The following is an 18,713-nucleotide window of genomic DNA, read 5'->3' on the forward strand; positions in this document are numbered from 1 at the left end:
GAAAAAGAAAAAAGTATTTCTTAGAAAGGCCACATTTTTCCAGATGAAAAGATTTACTGGGTACACAGAACAATGGAGGAAAAGAGATTCCCTCCAATAAAAAATGGTGTAATTTTAGGGCACCAGAGGCAAAGAGAATATCCAGAATCATATTTCCTAATAGCAACTACAAGAACGAGAATCTAATAGAAGAATTGTTTCCAAATTATTGTCAACCTCGAATTCTCTACCCAGCCAAACTACCAATAAGGTTGTTGATAATACAAAGTCCTGTTTAGACCTGCAACATCTGAAGAAATCTGTGTCCCATGCGTACCTTCTCAGTCAGCTGCTGGAGGGCATGCTGTGCTGGAGCGTGAGCGGGAACTCAGCGGAGGGTCTGGGATACAGTGCGCGAGGAACCCAACGCCAAAGCAAAGCGAAGAGAGTCCTTGGGAGGATGCCAGAAGGAAGATGCAAAGACAACACACATTCGACTCGAGACCACATCCAGGTCCAGGTTAGCAGACCCTCTTCAAGAAGCTAAAATGCAAAACACACGTAGTACGTTGGATAAATTAAAAGAAGATTTAGATTGAAGGAGAGTAGAGTTTTGTTGAGTTAGTCATAAGTACACAGAACATGAAGTATATGAATACGGAAAAAGACTTTCTAACTACTGGGTTTCAGGACACAGGGAAGCGAGGAAAGATGCCTTGGTGTGCTGCTTGCCACGGCTGGGACGAGACCGCATTATCACAGTTACCTGGAGAGACTGACGCCGTAACTGTGGAATGATGGGCCGTGAAGTGTGTTTGTGTGTGCATGTGGGCATGTGTGCGAGGGGAGGGAGATTGTGAACATCAGCCACATGCTCAGCTTTGGTGGGAAGTCCACAGAAAATGACAAACCTGGAAAATCAGAAATCACAATATTACTAAGTTATATAGATACAAGGATTGAAATTACAAAATAATCAACTGAAATAGTTGACATTTTGCCTCTGGGGTTCAGGACGAGGGGGCATGAAGAACAAAGGGTTGCTGTTTTTATAGCAAATTAAATTGTGTATGTGCATAACTTTGATAAAACTAAAACTGGAGCTGAAGAAAAGCAATCGCTATGGAAATCAAACTAGATGTAGAAATCATTCCCTCAGTACTTAACAGAAGTTCCCTGTATGGTATCTCAAGGCCCACTCTATTATTATTTTTTAAAGATCTGATGAGAGTTCACTACAATGCAGTTGACAAGAAAACTAGTTATATCTGTGATACACAACCTTTCAATAATTAGAATAGTTAGAATGTCAAGAGACGACCTTAGATCAGGATACAGGAAAACGTTAGGAATTTCATATACTTTCTGGAACAGTTCTACCGTTTAACCACACAGCATAACCCAACATTTATCATTGATTCGACAATGTTTCTCATGTAACTTAACATACCAAATAAATAAGCCTAATGAGCCAAAATGACTTTTTTTTTAAAGATTTTATTTATTTATTTAACACAGATAAAGACAGCCAGCGAGAGAGGGAACACAAGCAGGGGGAGTGGGAGAGGAAGAAGCAGGCTCATAGCAGAGGAGCCTGATGTGGGGCTCGATCCCATAACGCCGGGATCACGCCCTGAGCCAAAGGCAGACGCTTAACTGCTGTGCCACCCAGGCGCCCCGAGCCAAAATGACTTTAATTATATCAAATCTTGGGAAGTTTGTTAAAAACCTCTGAAGGGTTTAAAGCACATGCTTAAATAGGATTACAGATCATTACACGACTTGATATTTAATAATCCGTTTACCCAAGATGGCAATAAGAGATTCTACAGGTTTTATAGTTGTTAGCAAAATTCATCTCCTTTAATATTGAGAAGTTTTAACTTTCTTAAGTGATCAAAGACCTGATAAAGACAAAACATAGAAACTTCGGCTTTCTGGGTAGATAAAAGAAAGAATAAACTTTGTTTATAATTTCTTATCAAAAACAGACCAACAGGGGTGCCTGGGTGGCTCAGTCAGTTAAGTGTCTGCCTTCGGCTCAGGTCCTGGTCTCAGGGTCCAGGGATCGAGTTCCGTGTCGGGCTCCCTGCTCAGCGAGGAGTCTGCTTCTCGCTTTCCCTCTGCCCCTCCTCTATTCATACTCTCTCTGTCTCTCTCAAATAAATAAAGTCTTCAAAAAAAAAAAAAAAAAGGAAAGGAAAAAAAACCACACCAACAATCCAAGAAAACTTTGTCTGACAGAGGAAAAGCCAAATCTCAATCTTACACTAGTGTAGTTTTATTTTTATTTATTTATTTTTATTTTTTTATTATGTTCAGTTAGCCATCATCATTAGTTTTTGATGTAGAGTTCAATAATTCATTAGTTGCGTGTAACACCCAGTGTTCATCACATCACATTCCCTCCTTAATGCCCATCCCCGTTACCCCATCTCCCCACCCCCTCCCCTCTGCAACCCTCAGTTTGGTTCTCAGAGTCCAGAGTCTCCCATGGTTTGTCTCCCTCTCTGATTTCTTCCCATTCAGTTTTCCCACCCTTCCCCCACGGTCCTCCATATTATTCCTTATGTTCCACATAATACTGAAACCATATAATTGTCTTTCTCTGCTTGACTTATTTCACTCAGCATAATCCTCTCCAGTTCCATCCATGTCGATGCAAATGGTAGGTATTCATCCTTTCTGATGGCTGAGTAATATTCCGTTGCATATATGGACCACATCTTCTTTATCCATTCATCCATTGAAGGGCATCTCGGCTCCTTCCACAGTTTGGCTATTGTGAACATTGCTGCTATGAACATTGGGGTGCATGTGCTCCTTCTTTTCACTACGTCTGTATCTTTGGGGTAAATACCTGGTAGTGTAATTGCTGGGTCATAGGGTAGCTCTATTTTTAACATAAAGATCCACTTTAAAAAGTACTGGAATTGTGGCATACGTCTAGCCATTGGCCCTTGACATCATTTTTTATTTATTTTTTATTTTTTATGTTTGCATTTTTAACGATTTTATTTAGAGAGTGAGAGAGCGCGGAGGTGGGGGGGAGGAGCAGAGGGAGAGGAACGAGCAGACTCCTCGCTGAGTGCAGAGCCTGGGGCAGAGCTCGATCCCCGGACCCTGAGATCATGACCTGAGCCGAAATCAAGAGTCGGAGGGTTAACTGACTGAGCCACCAGGGCACCCCCCAGACGTCATTTTTTAAATTTACTAAGTTGTTTCTTTAATAAAACGTCATCCTGGTGACTTTTGAAGAGAAGACCATGGATGGCTGAAGGGCTCAGTGTTGAGTGAGTCTACGGAAAACATTGGTGAACACGGCAGCATATTCAGAGCTGCTTAGACAACCATAATCCATTTCTGAGTTGCTGACGTCTTGCAACTTCTTTGGGCATCACACTACCATCGACAAGAGATTTGGTGTTGAGATAGTTAGGGACTCGCAGAGAAAGATAATTCGGCTGCGTTGGAGGGGGGGTCGTTTACGGGGTCTTTAGACTGATTTAAGTTCTCTTCCTACTGGGAAATTTGTGATAGTTTTTCGAGGGATGGCTCTATAAACATTTATGAAGAGAGCAAACATCTATCCCATCTATCAGCAATCACACCTTTTTCCTTCTTTCCAGCCCCCTAGCCTCCTAACGTGGCCCTTCCCTGTTCTGCAGGAAATTGCCCATTTGAGTCTCTGGTTGGTGACAGTGATGAGGATTGAGCCTTAAACTTTAAGACAAAGTTATAAATCAATAAGGAAAAAAAAAAATCCCCATTGTAGCATTTGATTGGAGAAGGCATTGCTTTCTTGTATCCCAGACTGAAGCCTTACATTGAAGGCTAGCCACCTCCTCGACCACTGTCTCCATCACAGAAGTGTTCTTTCCCACCTACGCCTTAATCACCATGTTCTCATTTCCAGTGGTGTTTTAGACCACCTCGCAGAGTCCAAGGCCTGTTAATGAAACCTGGGCTGTCGCATCTGGTTGATTCCTCTGCTCTCCACCTGCACCCAGCATGGGGCAGCCAACACACCCTCGCCTGAGTCCTACTCATCCTTCTGTGTTCAGCCTGTAACTTTGTCCTGGAAGCATCGCTAGATGACCCTGCTCTGGGTTTATTGTGACAAACAGCTGATAACAAGGCACTGTGCTGATTCCCAATTTCTCCCGAGACTGTAAGATTTATAAGGGCAGAAAAGTTTCTACTTTTTTCACCATTGGTTTTCCTGGGCCTTACACCCTCCATGACTGAAACACACCTATTAATCCCGATGTGAAAGGCACAGAGAGATTTTGGGAATTGCCAGAGTCTCCACCCCAAATGGAAAACATTAAATTCTGCAAAGTGCTTGGCTTTCTTAAAGGAGAAGCTCTGGGAATCCATTAACAAATAAATACATCTTCATTTATATTATAGTTTGTCTAGAGACGATGAGACAACATCTAATATGCTCGAGGGCTGCATTAGATGAATGGCAGGTCATTTGGCCCAGTGAAGCGCTCTTAATAGGATCTGTCCCCACTCTGTCTATTTTATTACAGCCGGGACACCGACAACAGACTGGCCCACCGGCGGCAGACGATTCTCCGTGAGAAGGGGAGAAGGTTAGCTAACCGGGGACCAGCATACATGTTTAATGACCGCTCAACGAGCTTATCTGCTGAGGAGGAACGTTTTTTAGATGCTGCTGAATATGGCAACATCCCGGTGGTGAGGAAGATGTTGGAAGAATGTCTCTCGCTGAACGTCAACTGTGTGGATTACATGGGCCAGAATGCCCTGCAGCTGGCAGTGGCCAACGAGCATCTGGAGATCACAGAACTGCTTCTCAAGAAAGAAAACCTCTCTCGCGTTGGGGACGCCTTGCTTCTTGCTATTAGTAAAGGTTACGTTCGGATCGTGGAAGCCATTCTCAGTCATCCAGCTTTTGCAGAAGGCAAGAGGCTCGCCACCAGCCCCAGCCAGTCTGAACTGCAGCAGGACGACTTTTATGCCTATGATGAAGACGGGACGCGGTTCTCCCATGATGTGACGCCCATCATTCTGGCTGCCCACTGCCAGGAATACGAAATCGTGCACACCCTCTTGCGGAAGGGAGCTCGGATCGAACGGCCGCATGATTACTTCTGCAAGTGCAGTGAGTGCAACCAGAAACAGAAGCACGACTCCTTCAGCCACTCCAGATCGAGGATTAATGCCTACAAGGGCCTGGCAAGTCCAGCTTACCTGTCACTGTCTAGTGAAGACCCAGTCATGACAGCTTTAGAGCTGAGCAACGAGCTGGCAGTCCTGGCCAACATTGAGAAAGAGTTCAAGGTAGGTCGTTCACGTTGAGGACTTCGCTCTCCAGGAGCCGGAGTCCAGGGTCTTTATAACCTTCCTTTAGGTGCTCAGCGTTGTGCTAGTTAGTCCCTGTGGACAGGAAATCACCGTCTGTGTTTTTTGAACAAGGTCTTTGTTATAGTGAAATGTAGTAAAACTTTTTAGAGATGCTGTACTCTAGACACTTCACATTTGTTCTAATTCACATCACAGCCTTGAGAAGATATTAGTTGCTTTTCAGATGAAGAGATGGAGGCATAGAAAGGGGATTAAGGCCCAAGACCAATGACTGGTAATTGGCGGAGCTGGGATCAGAATCCAGGCGGGCTGTGCTCCCAAGCCGGGTTCCGTCTCCCGTGGAACCATGTCTGTGTTCAGAGCACGGCGGGAGGTGCTGAAGGAGGTCATGGTGTGACCGGGGAGACGCATGCACAGAAGTGATAGAGAAGTGAAAGGACCACATGAGCTCTGCAAGACCAGAGGAAGCAGCGTTTAGTTCAGCTTGGGTCTCAAGGAAGTTACGGGTACGATGGCATTTCAGCTGTTTAGGGCAGAATGCATAGGATTCGGGGATGCTGAGGAGGGACAAGCTACTTCAGAGCAAGATAATAGCAAAACTAAAACCTTGTAGCTGTGAAAGAAGTCGTCACTGAAGGAACGTTGAGGGGTCTTTTTATAAAGGGTACGTGGGGAGAGCTGCCAGACGCCGCCCGGGCCACGTGCTTGTGCTGCGTTTGGGAGGATAAAAGCCCAGATTCCCAGCACGGGCACCACCATCAGTCCTCTCTTTCCAGCTCAGAGGTGGTCAGGCAAACACTTCTAAGTTACTAATGTGTGGTGTGACCCAGAGTTAACTCAACCTGCCAGATTCAGCCTCTCTTTCAAGGAACCAGAGTCACAGTGCCGCATCTGGCGAATGGTCTTCTGCCAACACTCACTTTCCATGACTTTACCTGTCGATTCCAGAGAACTTAAAATATGAAAACATTTGTGAATGGATTCCCATGGTCTTATTCTTTCTTAAAAAAAAAAAAAAGTGTTGTTTTGTGTGATTGAGAATTAGCAGTGAACTGGAAGCAATTTTTTAGGTCAGGTATTAAATAATACAATTAAATATTATCAGCCGATGTGGTTCCTACTGAACAGTGTTGCCCCACACTTGAGCGTGCTCTCCTTTTAAATATCTAATTCCGGGGCGCCTGGGTGGCACGGCGGTTAAGCGTCTGCCTTCGGCTCAGGGCGTGATCCCGGCGTTATGGGATCGAACCCCATATCAGGCTCTTCCACTGTGAGCCTGCTTCTTCCTCTCCCACTCCCCGTGCTTGTGTTCCCTCTCTCGCTGGCTGTCTCTCTCTCTGTTGAATGAATAAATAAATAAAATCTTTAAAAATAAATAAATAAATAAATAAATAAATAAATAACTATCTAATTCCACCTGAGCCTTTTTGGAATTCTAGGGAGTGTCGATTTTGCTCCTTACATTTTTGTCTTTAAAAGGACTAAGGATTCATCTAGGAACTGAGGACTACCTCTCAGGCAGGCTGCATGCAGTCAAGTTTACTTTCAGCTGCGTGGGTGCTTACAAATGTCAAGGAAGGGCCTGTTTTCAGATCTTGCCTTTTTTTTTTTAAGATTTTATTTATTTGAGAGAGAAAAAGTACAATAGCAGGAGCAGGGGGAGAGGGAGAGGGAGAAGCAGGCTCCTCACTGACTGACGTGGGGCTCAATCCCAGGACCTCGGGATCGTGACCTGAGCCAACGGCAGATGCTTCACCCACTGAGCCCTCCAGGTGCCCCAGATCTTGCCTTTGATGACATAAAATGAAATAACCGTGTTTTACTGAGTGCTTGCTAAATGCTCAGCCCCGTGCTAAGTACTTTGCACATGAGATTTAACACTTGTTTAATCTCACTAAACCTCAGTTTTCTCATTCGTAAAATGGGAATAATAATAGCACCTATCTCACTGAATGGTTTTCACCTATGTGAGATCATGTGGCTGAACAATGGAAGATCTGTGATTTGATTACAGGGATATTTACAGGTAGACGTCCCAGCCCCTAGCCACTCTACGTGAGAGACCTGATAGTGGTCCTGGGGAACATATGCACTTGCCTACCTCATCATTTGTCCCCAGGTCCCTCATTGACTGTGGCATGAAAAGGGTGAAGCGGTCTCCTTGTGACTCTGCGTGTTCTCTGACCAGATAGACAGTTTGGAAGTAGCATGAGCAGTTCTCAGTGAAGCATAATTTGTTTGATCAAGTTGCCTGCCTCTTTGCACCTGCAGTTAGCGAAGTGTTGCCTGTGTAGACATCACTGACCTGTAATGGAAGGCCAGTTGGCATGATTTACAGAGAGGAGCCCAAGTTGGTGCTTCATACTTACCCATATAGACTTCCCCCAAATACTACCTTCTTGACTCACATCCAGAGCGTCTTTGTCTCCTGATTCTTTCTAGGGGTCTTTCCATCCTCAGCACACCCGTGGTTTCACGATGGAGGAGACAAGTCGCAAAGCTATGGCTCCCACAGTAAACGCTGCCACTCGGGCTGTGTGACCTCAGGGACCTTAGATTTTTGATGTGCGAAATGGGAATAGTGTTTGCCCTACTTGCTTCCCAGAGATCGAAGTAGAAAAGCATTCTACAAAGAGGCAAAGGGCATTGATTCTTACAGGCAAAGGGTTTGCGGCCAAACAGAGCTGGACTTAAGCTGATTTGATACTCAGTGGCTGCATGATCTTGGACACGTTATTTAACCAAACTAAGCAGGATGACTCCGAAGGTTACAGGAGACAATGGAATCCATTTGCAAAGTTAATAGGTTTTCTGGATTAACATTGGGCTATAAGTGGCCTCATTTCAATGGAAGAGAAAAAACAGGGAGGAAGTAAGTTTTAGAAAGACCTGAATGAAGATGTTAATGCATGGTATATATAAATTAGAGTGCTTTTTTTAATTGAATTGTCATTGACACACAGTGTCACGTTAGTTTCCGGTGTACAACAGAGTGATTCAGCAAGTCTATACCTTTCGCTGCCATCTGTCACCACACAACCCATTACAAGACCATTGACTGTATTCCCCGAGCTGTGCTTTTATTCCCGGGAACTATTCATTCTATAACTGAAAACCTGACCTCCAGTCTCCTCCGCCCATTTTGCCCACCGCCCCACCCCCTCTCCTCTCTGGCAATCACCAGTCTGTTCTCTTTTATGAGTCTGTTTCTGATTCGTTTGTTTTGTTTCTTAAATTTCACGCATGAGTGAAATCCTATGGTATTTGTCTTTCACTGTCTGACTTATTTCACTTAGCATAATGCCTTCTAGGTCCCTCCATGTTCTTGCAAATGGCAAGATCTCATTCTTTTTCGTGGCTGAGTAATATTCCATTGCATGTACACCACTTCTTCTTCATCCATTCACCTAGCAGTGGCACTTAGACCACGTCCAGATCTTGGCGACTGTAAATAATGCTGCAGTAAACAAGGGGTGCATGGGTCTTTTCAAATTAGTGTATTCACTTTTCTTTGGGTAAATATCCAGTAGTGGCATTACTAGATCCTACGGTATTTCTATGTTTAATTTTGTTTAAGATTTATTTATTTATTTATTTATGGGGGGGTGCACACGTGTGCGAGCAGGGGAGTAGCAGAGGGAGAGGGAGAGAATCTCAAGCAGACCCCTCTGAATGCAGAGCCTGACAAGGGGCTCAATCTCACGACCCTGAGACCATGACCTGAGCCGAAACCAAGAGTCACTCCCTTAACCCACTGAGCCCCCCGGGTGCCCCTTACTTTTCTGAGGAGCCTCCAGATGTTCTCCGTAGCATCTGAACCGATTTATATTCCCACCAACAGTGCATGTGAGTTCCCTTTTTTCTGTATTCTCAGCAACACATTATTTCTTGTCTTTCTGATTTTAGCCATTCTCACAAATGTCAGGTGGTATCTCATTGTGGTTTTGACTTGCATTTCTCTAATGAATAGTAATGTTGAGTATGTTTTCAAGATGTGATTTTTGACATTAAATATGATCTACACTCTAAATCTTCCCAACATAATAGGAGGTCATCAACAATAAATTACAACAAAAGCATTTTCTTAAATATTCTTTTCTCTGAAGAGAAGAATCTTGGTTTCCAGACTTTATATTAGATCTTGTCTTGTGACCCTGATTTTGGTACAGAAAGTCCCTCAATAACAGTTTATTAAATAGATAAATGACATATGTTTGCTTTTCTCTGGAACCTCTCCAAATATCCTGTGTTTCTCAAGTTTACCAGCACAGTTTACAAGATCTCCCAAAGATCTATCGAACGTGGGTTATGCGTCTGCAGATGAAGTCGTGGACGTCAGGGATACTATGTGTGCAAAGTTGTATGATCAGGCTGAGGGGAAAGTTGCTTACTCTGTATTTTTCCTGAACCCACAGGTGAGTTTGGCAGAGTACTCTGATAACTTTGATTATGTTTTAGACAAATCTCTTTTCTTTGGATATGAAGAAAATCTTTAAGGTGTGATATTTCAGAAATCCCTCAGCAGAACAGCAATTAAAGCACATTAAGAGAACAGTAACCTTAAAGATGAAATTTTTGTTTGCTTTCTCTACAAACTGTCAAGTCACTGATAAATTCCACTGCGTGCATAGTAAACGTGCTACTTCCCCATTCGTGATTCTCGTTTTGCTTGGTCTTTCCTAGAATGACTACAAGAAGCTGTCGATGCAGTGCAAAGACTTTGTCGTTGGACTCCTTGATCTGTGCAGAAATACCGAAGAGGTAGAGGCCATCCTGAACGGGGACGTCGAAGTGCGCCACAGCGGGGGAGATCACGGCCGTCCAAACCTCAGCCGTTTAAAACTTGCCATTAAATACGAAGTAAAAAAAGTAAGGTCGGGCCTGAAGCCCCATTTACATTATTTCCGTTCTTCTTGGTGCAACGTCAGGGCGAAGGGCCGGCGTGATTGTCTCGGGCTGGGTTCTCTAATGCACGGGTGCACGAGGCAGGTTGTCTCAGCGATCCGAGGCGCCGAGCTGCGAGTCCTTTAACCTACTCTACACGCCAGTCTTTGAAGTCTAGACTTGTTTATGCCGTGATTGCTGCTCTGCGTTCCTTAACTAATGATGTAACAATGACAGCGTGTGTCCAGATTATAAGGCATTGGCTATGTGAGAGGAACACCAGCGTTTGAGACCCAGTTCCATTTCCCATTTGTTGATGTGTTCCGGCGCGGGGCCCGAGCCCTCAGATTCCCGCCAACACTGTTTGTGGAGTACTTTTGTTCTGTGTCCTCACGGAGCACCCCCATTCGTGATTGCTTTCTTAGGTTAGGTATCTTTAAAAACAAAAACAATAGTTTTTAAGGATAGGTTCTATTTAAAAAGTCTATATAGACTTTTTATTATGTAATAAAACAGTCCAATGAAAGTCATATATGCTTATGGTAAGTTTTCAAGCAGTAGAGACATGCCCCCTTTCTGTCTTCCCAATTCTTTTTTTTTTTTTTAAGATATTACTTTTAAATAATATCTACACCTAACGTGGGACTTGAACTCACAGCCCCGAGATCATGAGTCACGTGCTCCAGGGACAGAACCCTCCAGGCACCTCTCTGTATTCCCAGTTCTTAATGGAGAGTAGTTAGTCACTACTGTATTCCTCTCCACAAATTCATATTTTGGACGTCTTCACATTTCAGTAAATAAGCATCCTTCTCATCTTTTCAAAGGCTGTGTTGTTTTATTATTATTTCATTCAATCAGCTTACTATTTAAGAGTTTATTTTTTTTCTTCAGGCTTTTGTTAATTCAAAATATTTGCTACGTTTCCCTTCAGAAAAAGTACCAGTTTACATACAGGCCAACGGTGTATCACAGGGGTTATTTTTTTCTACTCAAAATGTGTGTTATTAAATCTTACCATTCTGAGAAGATACACATTATATCATGTTTTAATTATCTTCAAGGTTAACCACCCTTAAGCATTAATAATTCCTTTATCTAACCTTTCAATATTTTTTATCAATTCTTATTTCACATTATTGCTTTTTGTATATCAAATAATGTTGACCTCTGTCATATGTGGCATTCATTTATAAAAAATAAATATGTGAGAATAAAAAATTCTGAAAAATAACAAGTAGAATTTAATTATAAAGTTTTCTTAATTGGAAGAGTTTATGGCACAGAAATAAAAATATGTCAGTGGAATAGAATAGGCAGTCCAGAAACGGACCCATATACAAGTGGGAGTAAATAGGTGTAGCATTGCAGGTCAGTGCAGAAAAGGTGATGTGCTTTTTTATTTTTATTTTTTTAAAGATTTTAAAAGCGGGGAGTAGGTTCCTCACTGTGCAGAGAGCCTGACATGGGGCTCGACATGGGCCTTGATCCCAGGACCCTGAGGTCATGACCTGAGCCAAAGGCAGAGGCTTGACCCACTGAGCCCCCCTGGCGCCCCAGTGGTGTGCTTTTTTAAAAAAAAGGATTTGAACATCTGGGCCCAATGGGATCTTTATATCACTCTTTCAAGATGGAAAAAACAATATGAGTCTTTGTGCAAAGTATTGATGAATCATTTTATAATATTAAATTTCAGAAATTTTTCTATGCTTTTGAAGAAAGCCCATCAGTCATAAAGGAAGAGTTTGATAGATTGGACTCTTCACGTTTGTATAATTTGGAGCCTCCTGCGCCTTGCTCGATGCCCGTCGACTAGATGTGTTACGGTAGTTCTTATCTCTAACAGTGTTTTCGTCGGGGACCCAGAACAAAACAGTAGAACACGAGAAGGGAGTTGATGAACTTTTCTCTGATCCAATGTGTCGCTTCCCTGCTAGTTTGTGGCGCACCCGAACTGTCAGCAGCAGCTTCTGTCCATCTGGTACGAGAACCTGTCCGGTCTACGGCAGCAGACGATGGCGGTGAAGTTTCTGGTGGTCCTTGCGGTGGCCGTCGGATTGCCCTTCCTGGCTCTCATCTACTGGTTTGCTCCCTGCAGCAAGGTATGTCTGGAAGTGTGCGCCGTCTCCCAGAGGTCTGTCCAGCTGCAAAATTCTGTCTCCCCAGTGAAAATTTCATGGAAGTCTCAGCTGGGCTGAAATAATAGTGTTGTTTTTAACATTATAAAAATAACATCTATTTGCTATAGGAAATAGAGGGGAAAAATGGATAATACCACCACTGCTGAGTTGAGAAAGAAGACCGAGTTACTGTTCCGTGTATTTCCTTTCCATCCCCTCCGTGTCTATTCATATATTTCTATACATTTTAATGAGGTCATAGTATGCGTTGAGCAGATATTTCAAATACAACCCTAAAAGATAAATTTTTTTTTTGTCTTTTTCTCCTCCTCTGGCAAAGTTTGAGATGGAAGTGCTTTTTCTTGTATTTATTTTGGCTAAATGACCAGATAAATCTTATTTTAAGTAAAGAAGAATCGTGTAAACACTGATGTGACGCTTGTGTCAGTGAGGAGTATTTATTTTAGGGGCAGCGTACAGTACCGGGACAGCAAAATCCGTCTCCCAGACCTTGGTGGAAATCATGTGTTCAGATGGACCCGCCTTTCCCGAGTGTGACAGATCGGTCTGGAGTACGGTTGACCGGTCGTGCCGGGAGCAGGCACAGGATTCAGTCAGCAATCCTATTCTTCGTGTTTGTGAAGCCACGCTTCTGGAATGTCTGTCTCAGCTCTGAGAGTCAGACTGCACTAACCCTGCAGCTGTGTGGCTAGGATGTGTGCGGACCGTCCACGTGCCACCTAGAAACGCCGTTCGCACCCTCGCTGTTCTTCACACGGGCGTGCTCGTTTTCCACACCTGTGGCAGGTGGACGCAAACGCCTGTGTCCCATGACCAATGTGCTGTCTTCTCGTTACTTGGTTACGAATTTGATGCGTTGGCTCAAAGGGACCTTTCTAAGTGGGTCCTGGCGACAGAATGCCTTCCGGGGCAATGGTGGGAGCTGCCGGAAATGGAGTGTTTTCCCCTCGGGTGGAATCTGTCATCATGGGTCTTCTTCCTTAAAACATATAAGGCCCTCAAATTGAGCTTTTATAAGTAAAACATAAATGATGAAAAGAGTGAGATTTACTAGAATGAGAAATTAGTAGCATAGATCTTCTAGAGAGTTGTAATTTTTCTTTTCTTCCCTTTGTCACAGGGATGGCAGATTTCACTTTGAAACAGAAATTCTGAATTGTCCTTTCTGCCGCACGGGCCACACCTGTGTATGTGGTGTTCTCTTCGTCCCTTACCCTCCCGAGTGTCCAGAGATTGAAGCCGACTGAGTGAGCGGGGACGGGGTGTCCTGAATCACCCTCGCTCCCTGATTACTCTGTGATCAGTTCAATGGTAGTAACTTTCCAAACAGAATGATTGTCCTTCCCCACATCCAGTGAGTTCAGACTCATGCCTCCAGAAGGCTGGGTGTCCTGACAAGACACTATTTGTGGCAGTCCTTAGAGTTTCTTAGATTTCGACTGAATCCTCATGAAGCGGATTTCCTTTACTATTTCTTCTTCTCTGGCCATGTTTCTTTGCTGGAGTCTCTTTTCCATCCTCATTTATGAACCCTGAGGCAAATAATCAAATTAAAAGGACACTACCAAGATTTTTTTTTTAATCTAAAATCTATTTTACTGCCTGTTATTTAGCCTTTGGAGTATGATGATAAAATCGGTTTTCACAGTTTTTTCCCTTAGCAGTGAACATAAATATCATTTACAGGTTATGGGGGAATATTGCTTAAGCTATATTAATGCTTTTATTTAAAACACTATTTTAAATACTAGGGGCACCTGGGTGGCTGAGTCGGTTAAGCATCCAACTCTGGATTTCAGCTCAGGTCATGATCTCAGGGTCGTGAGTTCAAGCCCTGCACCGAGCTCCATGCTGGGTGGGGAGCCTACTTAAAAAAAATTCTACTTTAAATACTGAACAGTTTCCAACACATCCATGAGAGCTAAGCCAGACCAGATCGCAACTTGTGCACCTTACAGAGCCCCTGTATCTGTATAAAGTTGGTTTTCTTGCTTCAAGTCTCCTTTCTTCTTGCAGAAGTTTTTTCTTTACTTGTTTTCTTTTTCCACCATAACCCAAATATGTTTTATGATCATTACCATAAAAATAGGTCGAGTGGTGACTTCAAATCATTTTAGCTTAAGCTAGCTTCAACCTTTTTTAGAAAATGTTTTATCAATTAACATATAATGTATTGGTTTCAGAGATAGTTTAGTGATTCATCAGTTGCATACAATACCCAGTGCTCATCACAACACTTGCCCTCCTTAATACCCATCCCCCCTTACCCCATCCCCCACCTACCTCCCCTCCAGCAACCCTCAGTCTGTTTCCTGTAGTTTAGAGTCTCTCATGGTTTGCCTCCCTCTCTGTTTTCATCTTATTTTATTTTTCCATCTCTTCCCCTGTGTTCATGTTTTATTTCTTAAATTCCACATATGAGTGAGATCACGTGGTATTGGTGTTTCTCTGACTGACTTGTCTTGCTTCAATGGAATATTACTCAGCCATCAGAAAGAATGAAATCTTGCCATTTGCAATGATGTGGATGGAACTAGAGGGCATTATGCTGAGTGAAATACGTCAGTCAGAGATCGCTTCAACCTTTTCTGTTCCTATTGGTATTGGCAGTTAGCTATTTAGTCATCAATAAATACTTGAAAAAAGTATAATACATAATATCCAAAGCCAAGTGTTTCTTTCAACACTTACCCTCAAATATTTGTCGGGTGCATTAATTATTCACCTTATTCAATTAGTAAGTCCCCTTTTTACAGGTTTTTTATTTTTAGAAATTTGTTTACAGTCTATATATATAGATGACAAATTTTACTGAAACGGGTAATGAAGTCCACTGAATGGTACCAAAATCTCCCTTAGTTTACAGAGAAACAACTCTCAATGATTTGTAATAAGAAATAGAGGATATGGGGGGGCGCCTGGGTGGCACAGCTGTTGGGCGTCTGCCTTCGGTTCAGGGCGTGATCCCGGCGTTATGGGATCGAGCCCCAGATCAGGCTCTTCCGCTATGAGCCTGCTTCTTCCTCTCCCACTCCCCCTGCTTGTGTTCCCTCTCTCGCTCGCTGTCTCTCTCTCTGTCAAATAAATAAATAAAATCTTTAAAAAAAAAAGAAATAGAGGATATGGGGGCACCTGGGTCGTGCACCAGATCTGAAGGCTCGTGAGATCGAGCGCCGTGTGGGGCTCTGACCCCCTCACCCCTGCTCGTGCTCACTCACACGCTCCTGCTCTCTCTTGTGCTCTTTCTCTCAAATAAATAAATAAAATCTTTTTTAAAAAAAGAGAGAAGGGACTAAACTGTATGATTTATTTCAGCTTTAACTTTTATGATTTTGAGAAACACAGACAAGTAAGGTTTGTAGGAACAGAGAATATTGATTTCTTTTTTTTTTTTTTTTTTTTTTTAAAGATTTTATTTATTTATGTGACAGAGAGACAGCCAGCGAGAGAGGGAACACAGCAGGGGGAGTGGGAGAGGAAGAAGCAGGCTCATAGCGGAAGAGCCTGATGTGGGACTCGATCCCGGATCGCCAGGATCACGCCCTGAGCCGAAGGCAGACGCCTTAACGACTGCGCTACCCAGGCGCCCCGAGAATATTGATTTCAATACAGCTTTTAGCTTTTTTCAATATGAGAAGAACCTTCTTTTGTCCTCGAAGAATCGCCACATCTCTGTACTTTAGTGAAAAATATGCAGTTGTTTGCAAACCAAACAGAAGCGCTGACTGTGAAACAAGAATGCCTGCTTTCCGCTCCACCACTTGGGAGCTGAGTGACGTTTAGGCCAGTTTCCAGATCTCCCTTCCTCACATTCGTCAACGTCTACACGGGCATTTCAGCGGCACCTGCCCTCAGACGTTGTCATGGTGACACGAGTGAACAGAGTAAAGCCCTGAAATCATTCCTGGCACAGGCAAGTGCTGGCTAGGTGTTGGTGATACTAATTCACACACTTTTCTGTTGTAACACATCCAGTTGAAAATCGTTCAAAGAATGAGCCCTCTCCGCAGAAGGACTGCATGTGCATACTGAGTCGTTCAGCATTTCGGGGGATGCAGAGCCCTTGAGACTCATCCGGACGCACACCGCCCGTCTGCCCGCTGAGGATTCGTGCATCTCGCACGGAAACTCATCCTGCACTCACAGGAGCTTTGACCACCTCCGTATGTCACGTGAAGAGTCTGACTTGCACATCATTTAGGACTTTACTCATTGCCACTCAGCTCATGAGGGAGTGAACCTGGAGCCCCAAGTTAGCAGGTTGGGCTTTCAACCCAGCGTCGTTCCAGGACAGCGTTCCGAGTACCTCATGGGAGCTGCCTGCTGTCCAGGTCTCGGTGTTTATGCTTCTGCTCTGGTCAGCAGAACACCTGCGCGGCGTCACGAGCGCTGGGGTCACTGACAGACGCCTGCGAGGACGGCAGGCAGGCCAGATACCGACCAGTGCAAAGTCGACTCGGCTCCAGACCTTCACTTCTGCTTCTTCAACACTTCATACCCGCTTCATTAGTTTGCTGTTAATAAAAAATGATGATCCTGTGCTCTGCCTTTTGTCTTAAAATATTATTTTGTCAGTGTTATATTTTAAGAACTTAAGAATCATTGAACAGAAAAGTGAACCGATTGAATTATAAATCCAGAATATCAGCATATGCAGATGAGGGATATGACCAACATCTTCAGACAGCATAAAGAGTTATTATTCTTCTATCAGTTACCTAAATATACATAATGACCTTGGGAGAACATTGGAATACAGCGATATTTGTGCTTGTGTATATGCGTGTGTGTTTTGCAAAGTGTACGAAACGAAGTTAAGATTTTCTTTCGGGGTGTTTCGTGGCAGATGGGAAAGATCATGCGCGGACCGTTCATGAAGTTCGTGGCTCATGCCGCCTCCTTTACCATCTTTCTGGGACTGCTAGTCATGAACGCAGCTGACAGATTCGAGGGCACCAAACTCCTTCCCAATGAAACCAGCACAGATAATGCAAAGCAGCTGTTCAGGATGAAGACGTCCTGCTTCTCGTGGATGGAGATGCTCATTATATCCTGGGTAATAGGTAAACACCGGTATTCTGTCATGTGTGTGCGTGTGCGGCCTCACAGCTGGACCGGCCGAGGCTGACCCTTCGCACATCAGGTGCACGGACGTGTCCACCGTGATGCGGTGCACCCAGCACCCACCGGGGTCTTCTGTGTGCTGTTGAAGTGCGGTGATCTTGGGTCCAGCACCAGGTGCACAGCCTTCTCACACACCACGTGCTTCTTAAGTTCCCAAGAAAAACCCAGATGAGGACAGTAGGATGGTGTTAGATCTGGCCAGTGAGGAAGTAATGCTATTCGTATTTTGGGATGTCAGATTAAAAACATGTTGCGATTTAGTAGGAAGTGAGCTAATAGTCACTCGCATTTACTGAACAGCTACTCTGCACTGAACTGTTCAAAGCACTGTACGTGCCTTAGATCACACGGTCTCTGTGCCTCGGTTCAGTCCGTAACGTCAGTCCGTAGCGTCACACTAACATCTGTTTTACAGTGTTTGCTTTAGATCCCAAGTAAGTGAGGCCCAGAGAAAGCCGAATCACTGCACTGTCTTGAGAAGCAGTCGTACACGCGGCTTGTTGTCAAATATAATGCGAAGGAGACAGGTATTTCAATCGGATGTTTATGAACAAATAACTTCAGTGGTTAGGCAGTGCCTTTGTTAGGTAAGGAGGGTACCCAGGTGAATGAGGCAGAGCCCTTGCAGGGAAGGGAGTTAAGTGTGGGGGTCAGGTCAATATGTAAGTCAATAACGGACACCCCATGACAAATATTATAATTGAGACATTATTAGGATAATATGAACATACACAGATTGGGCATCTAAGTCTGAATGAGGTGGGATGTAGAAAGGGCAGAGAAGGCCTCCCCGGGCAGTACCTTCCATCTAAGACTTTGGAGATAAGGCAGTGTTCACAGACTGAGTGTTTGGGGGGTAAGGACACCACAAGGCTTGGAACCGTTGCACGGGAAGCTGTGGAGCTAGGACGGCCCCTAGCACACCTGAAATGTCAGGCCAGGGGCCCCGCTGGAGGGCAGGTGCGTGTCAGGAGCCCCCCCCCCTGCTGGAGCACAGGTGTGTGTCAGGAGAGGGGCCCTGCTGGAGCGCAGGTCCGGGTCAGGTAGTGGGCCCCGCTGGAGCGCAGGTGCGGGTCAGGTGGGGGCCCCTGCTGGAGCGCAGGTGCGTGTCAGGTGGTGGGCCCCACTGGAGCGCAGGTGCGGGTCAGGTGGTGGGCCCCACTGGAGCGCAGGTGCGGGTCAGGAGGGGGGCCCCGCTGGAGCGCAGGTGCGGGTCAGGTAGTGGGCCCTGCTGGAGCGCAGGTGCGG

The 18,713-nt window shown here is 44.4% G+C and overlaps 1 protein-coding gene across 1 annotated transcript in view; it reads left to right on the forward strand.

The window, feature by feature from the left end:
- The first annotated feature begins 439 nt into the window (after positions 1 to 439).
- Positions 440 to 18,713, forward strand: part of TRPC6 (transient receptor potential cation channel subfamily C member 6) — a 37,330-nt gene continuing 19,056 nt past the window's right edge. Inside the window, exons 1-5 of the mRNA XM_040630660.1 lie at positions 440 to 499; positions 4,486 to 5,292; positions 10,000 to 10,185; positions 12,138 to 12,302; positions 17,188 to 17,404. Of these exons, the coding sequence (XP_040486594.1) occupies positions 440 to 499; positions 4,486 to 5,292; positions 10,000 to 10,185; positions 12,138 to 12,302; positions 17,188 to 17,404 (1,435 nt within the window). The remainder of the gene's footprint in view (positions 500 to 4,485; positions 5,293 to 9,999; positions 10,186 to 12,137; positions 12,303 to 17,187; positions 17,405 to 18,713) is intronic.

Source organism: Ursus maritimus, unplaced genomic scaffold (genome assembly GCF_017311325.1).
Source record: "Ursus maritimus isolate PB19 unplaced genomic scaffold, ASM1731132v1 scaffold_16, whole genome shotgun sequence".
Taxonomy (NCBI): Eukaryota; Metazoa; Chordata; class Mammalia; order Carnivora; family Ursidae; genus Ursus; species Ursus maritimus.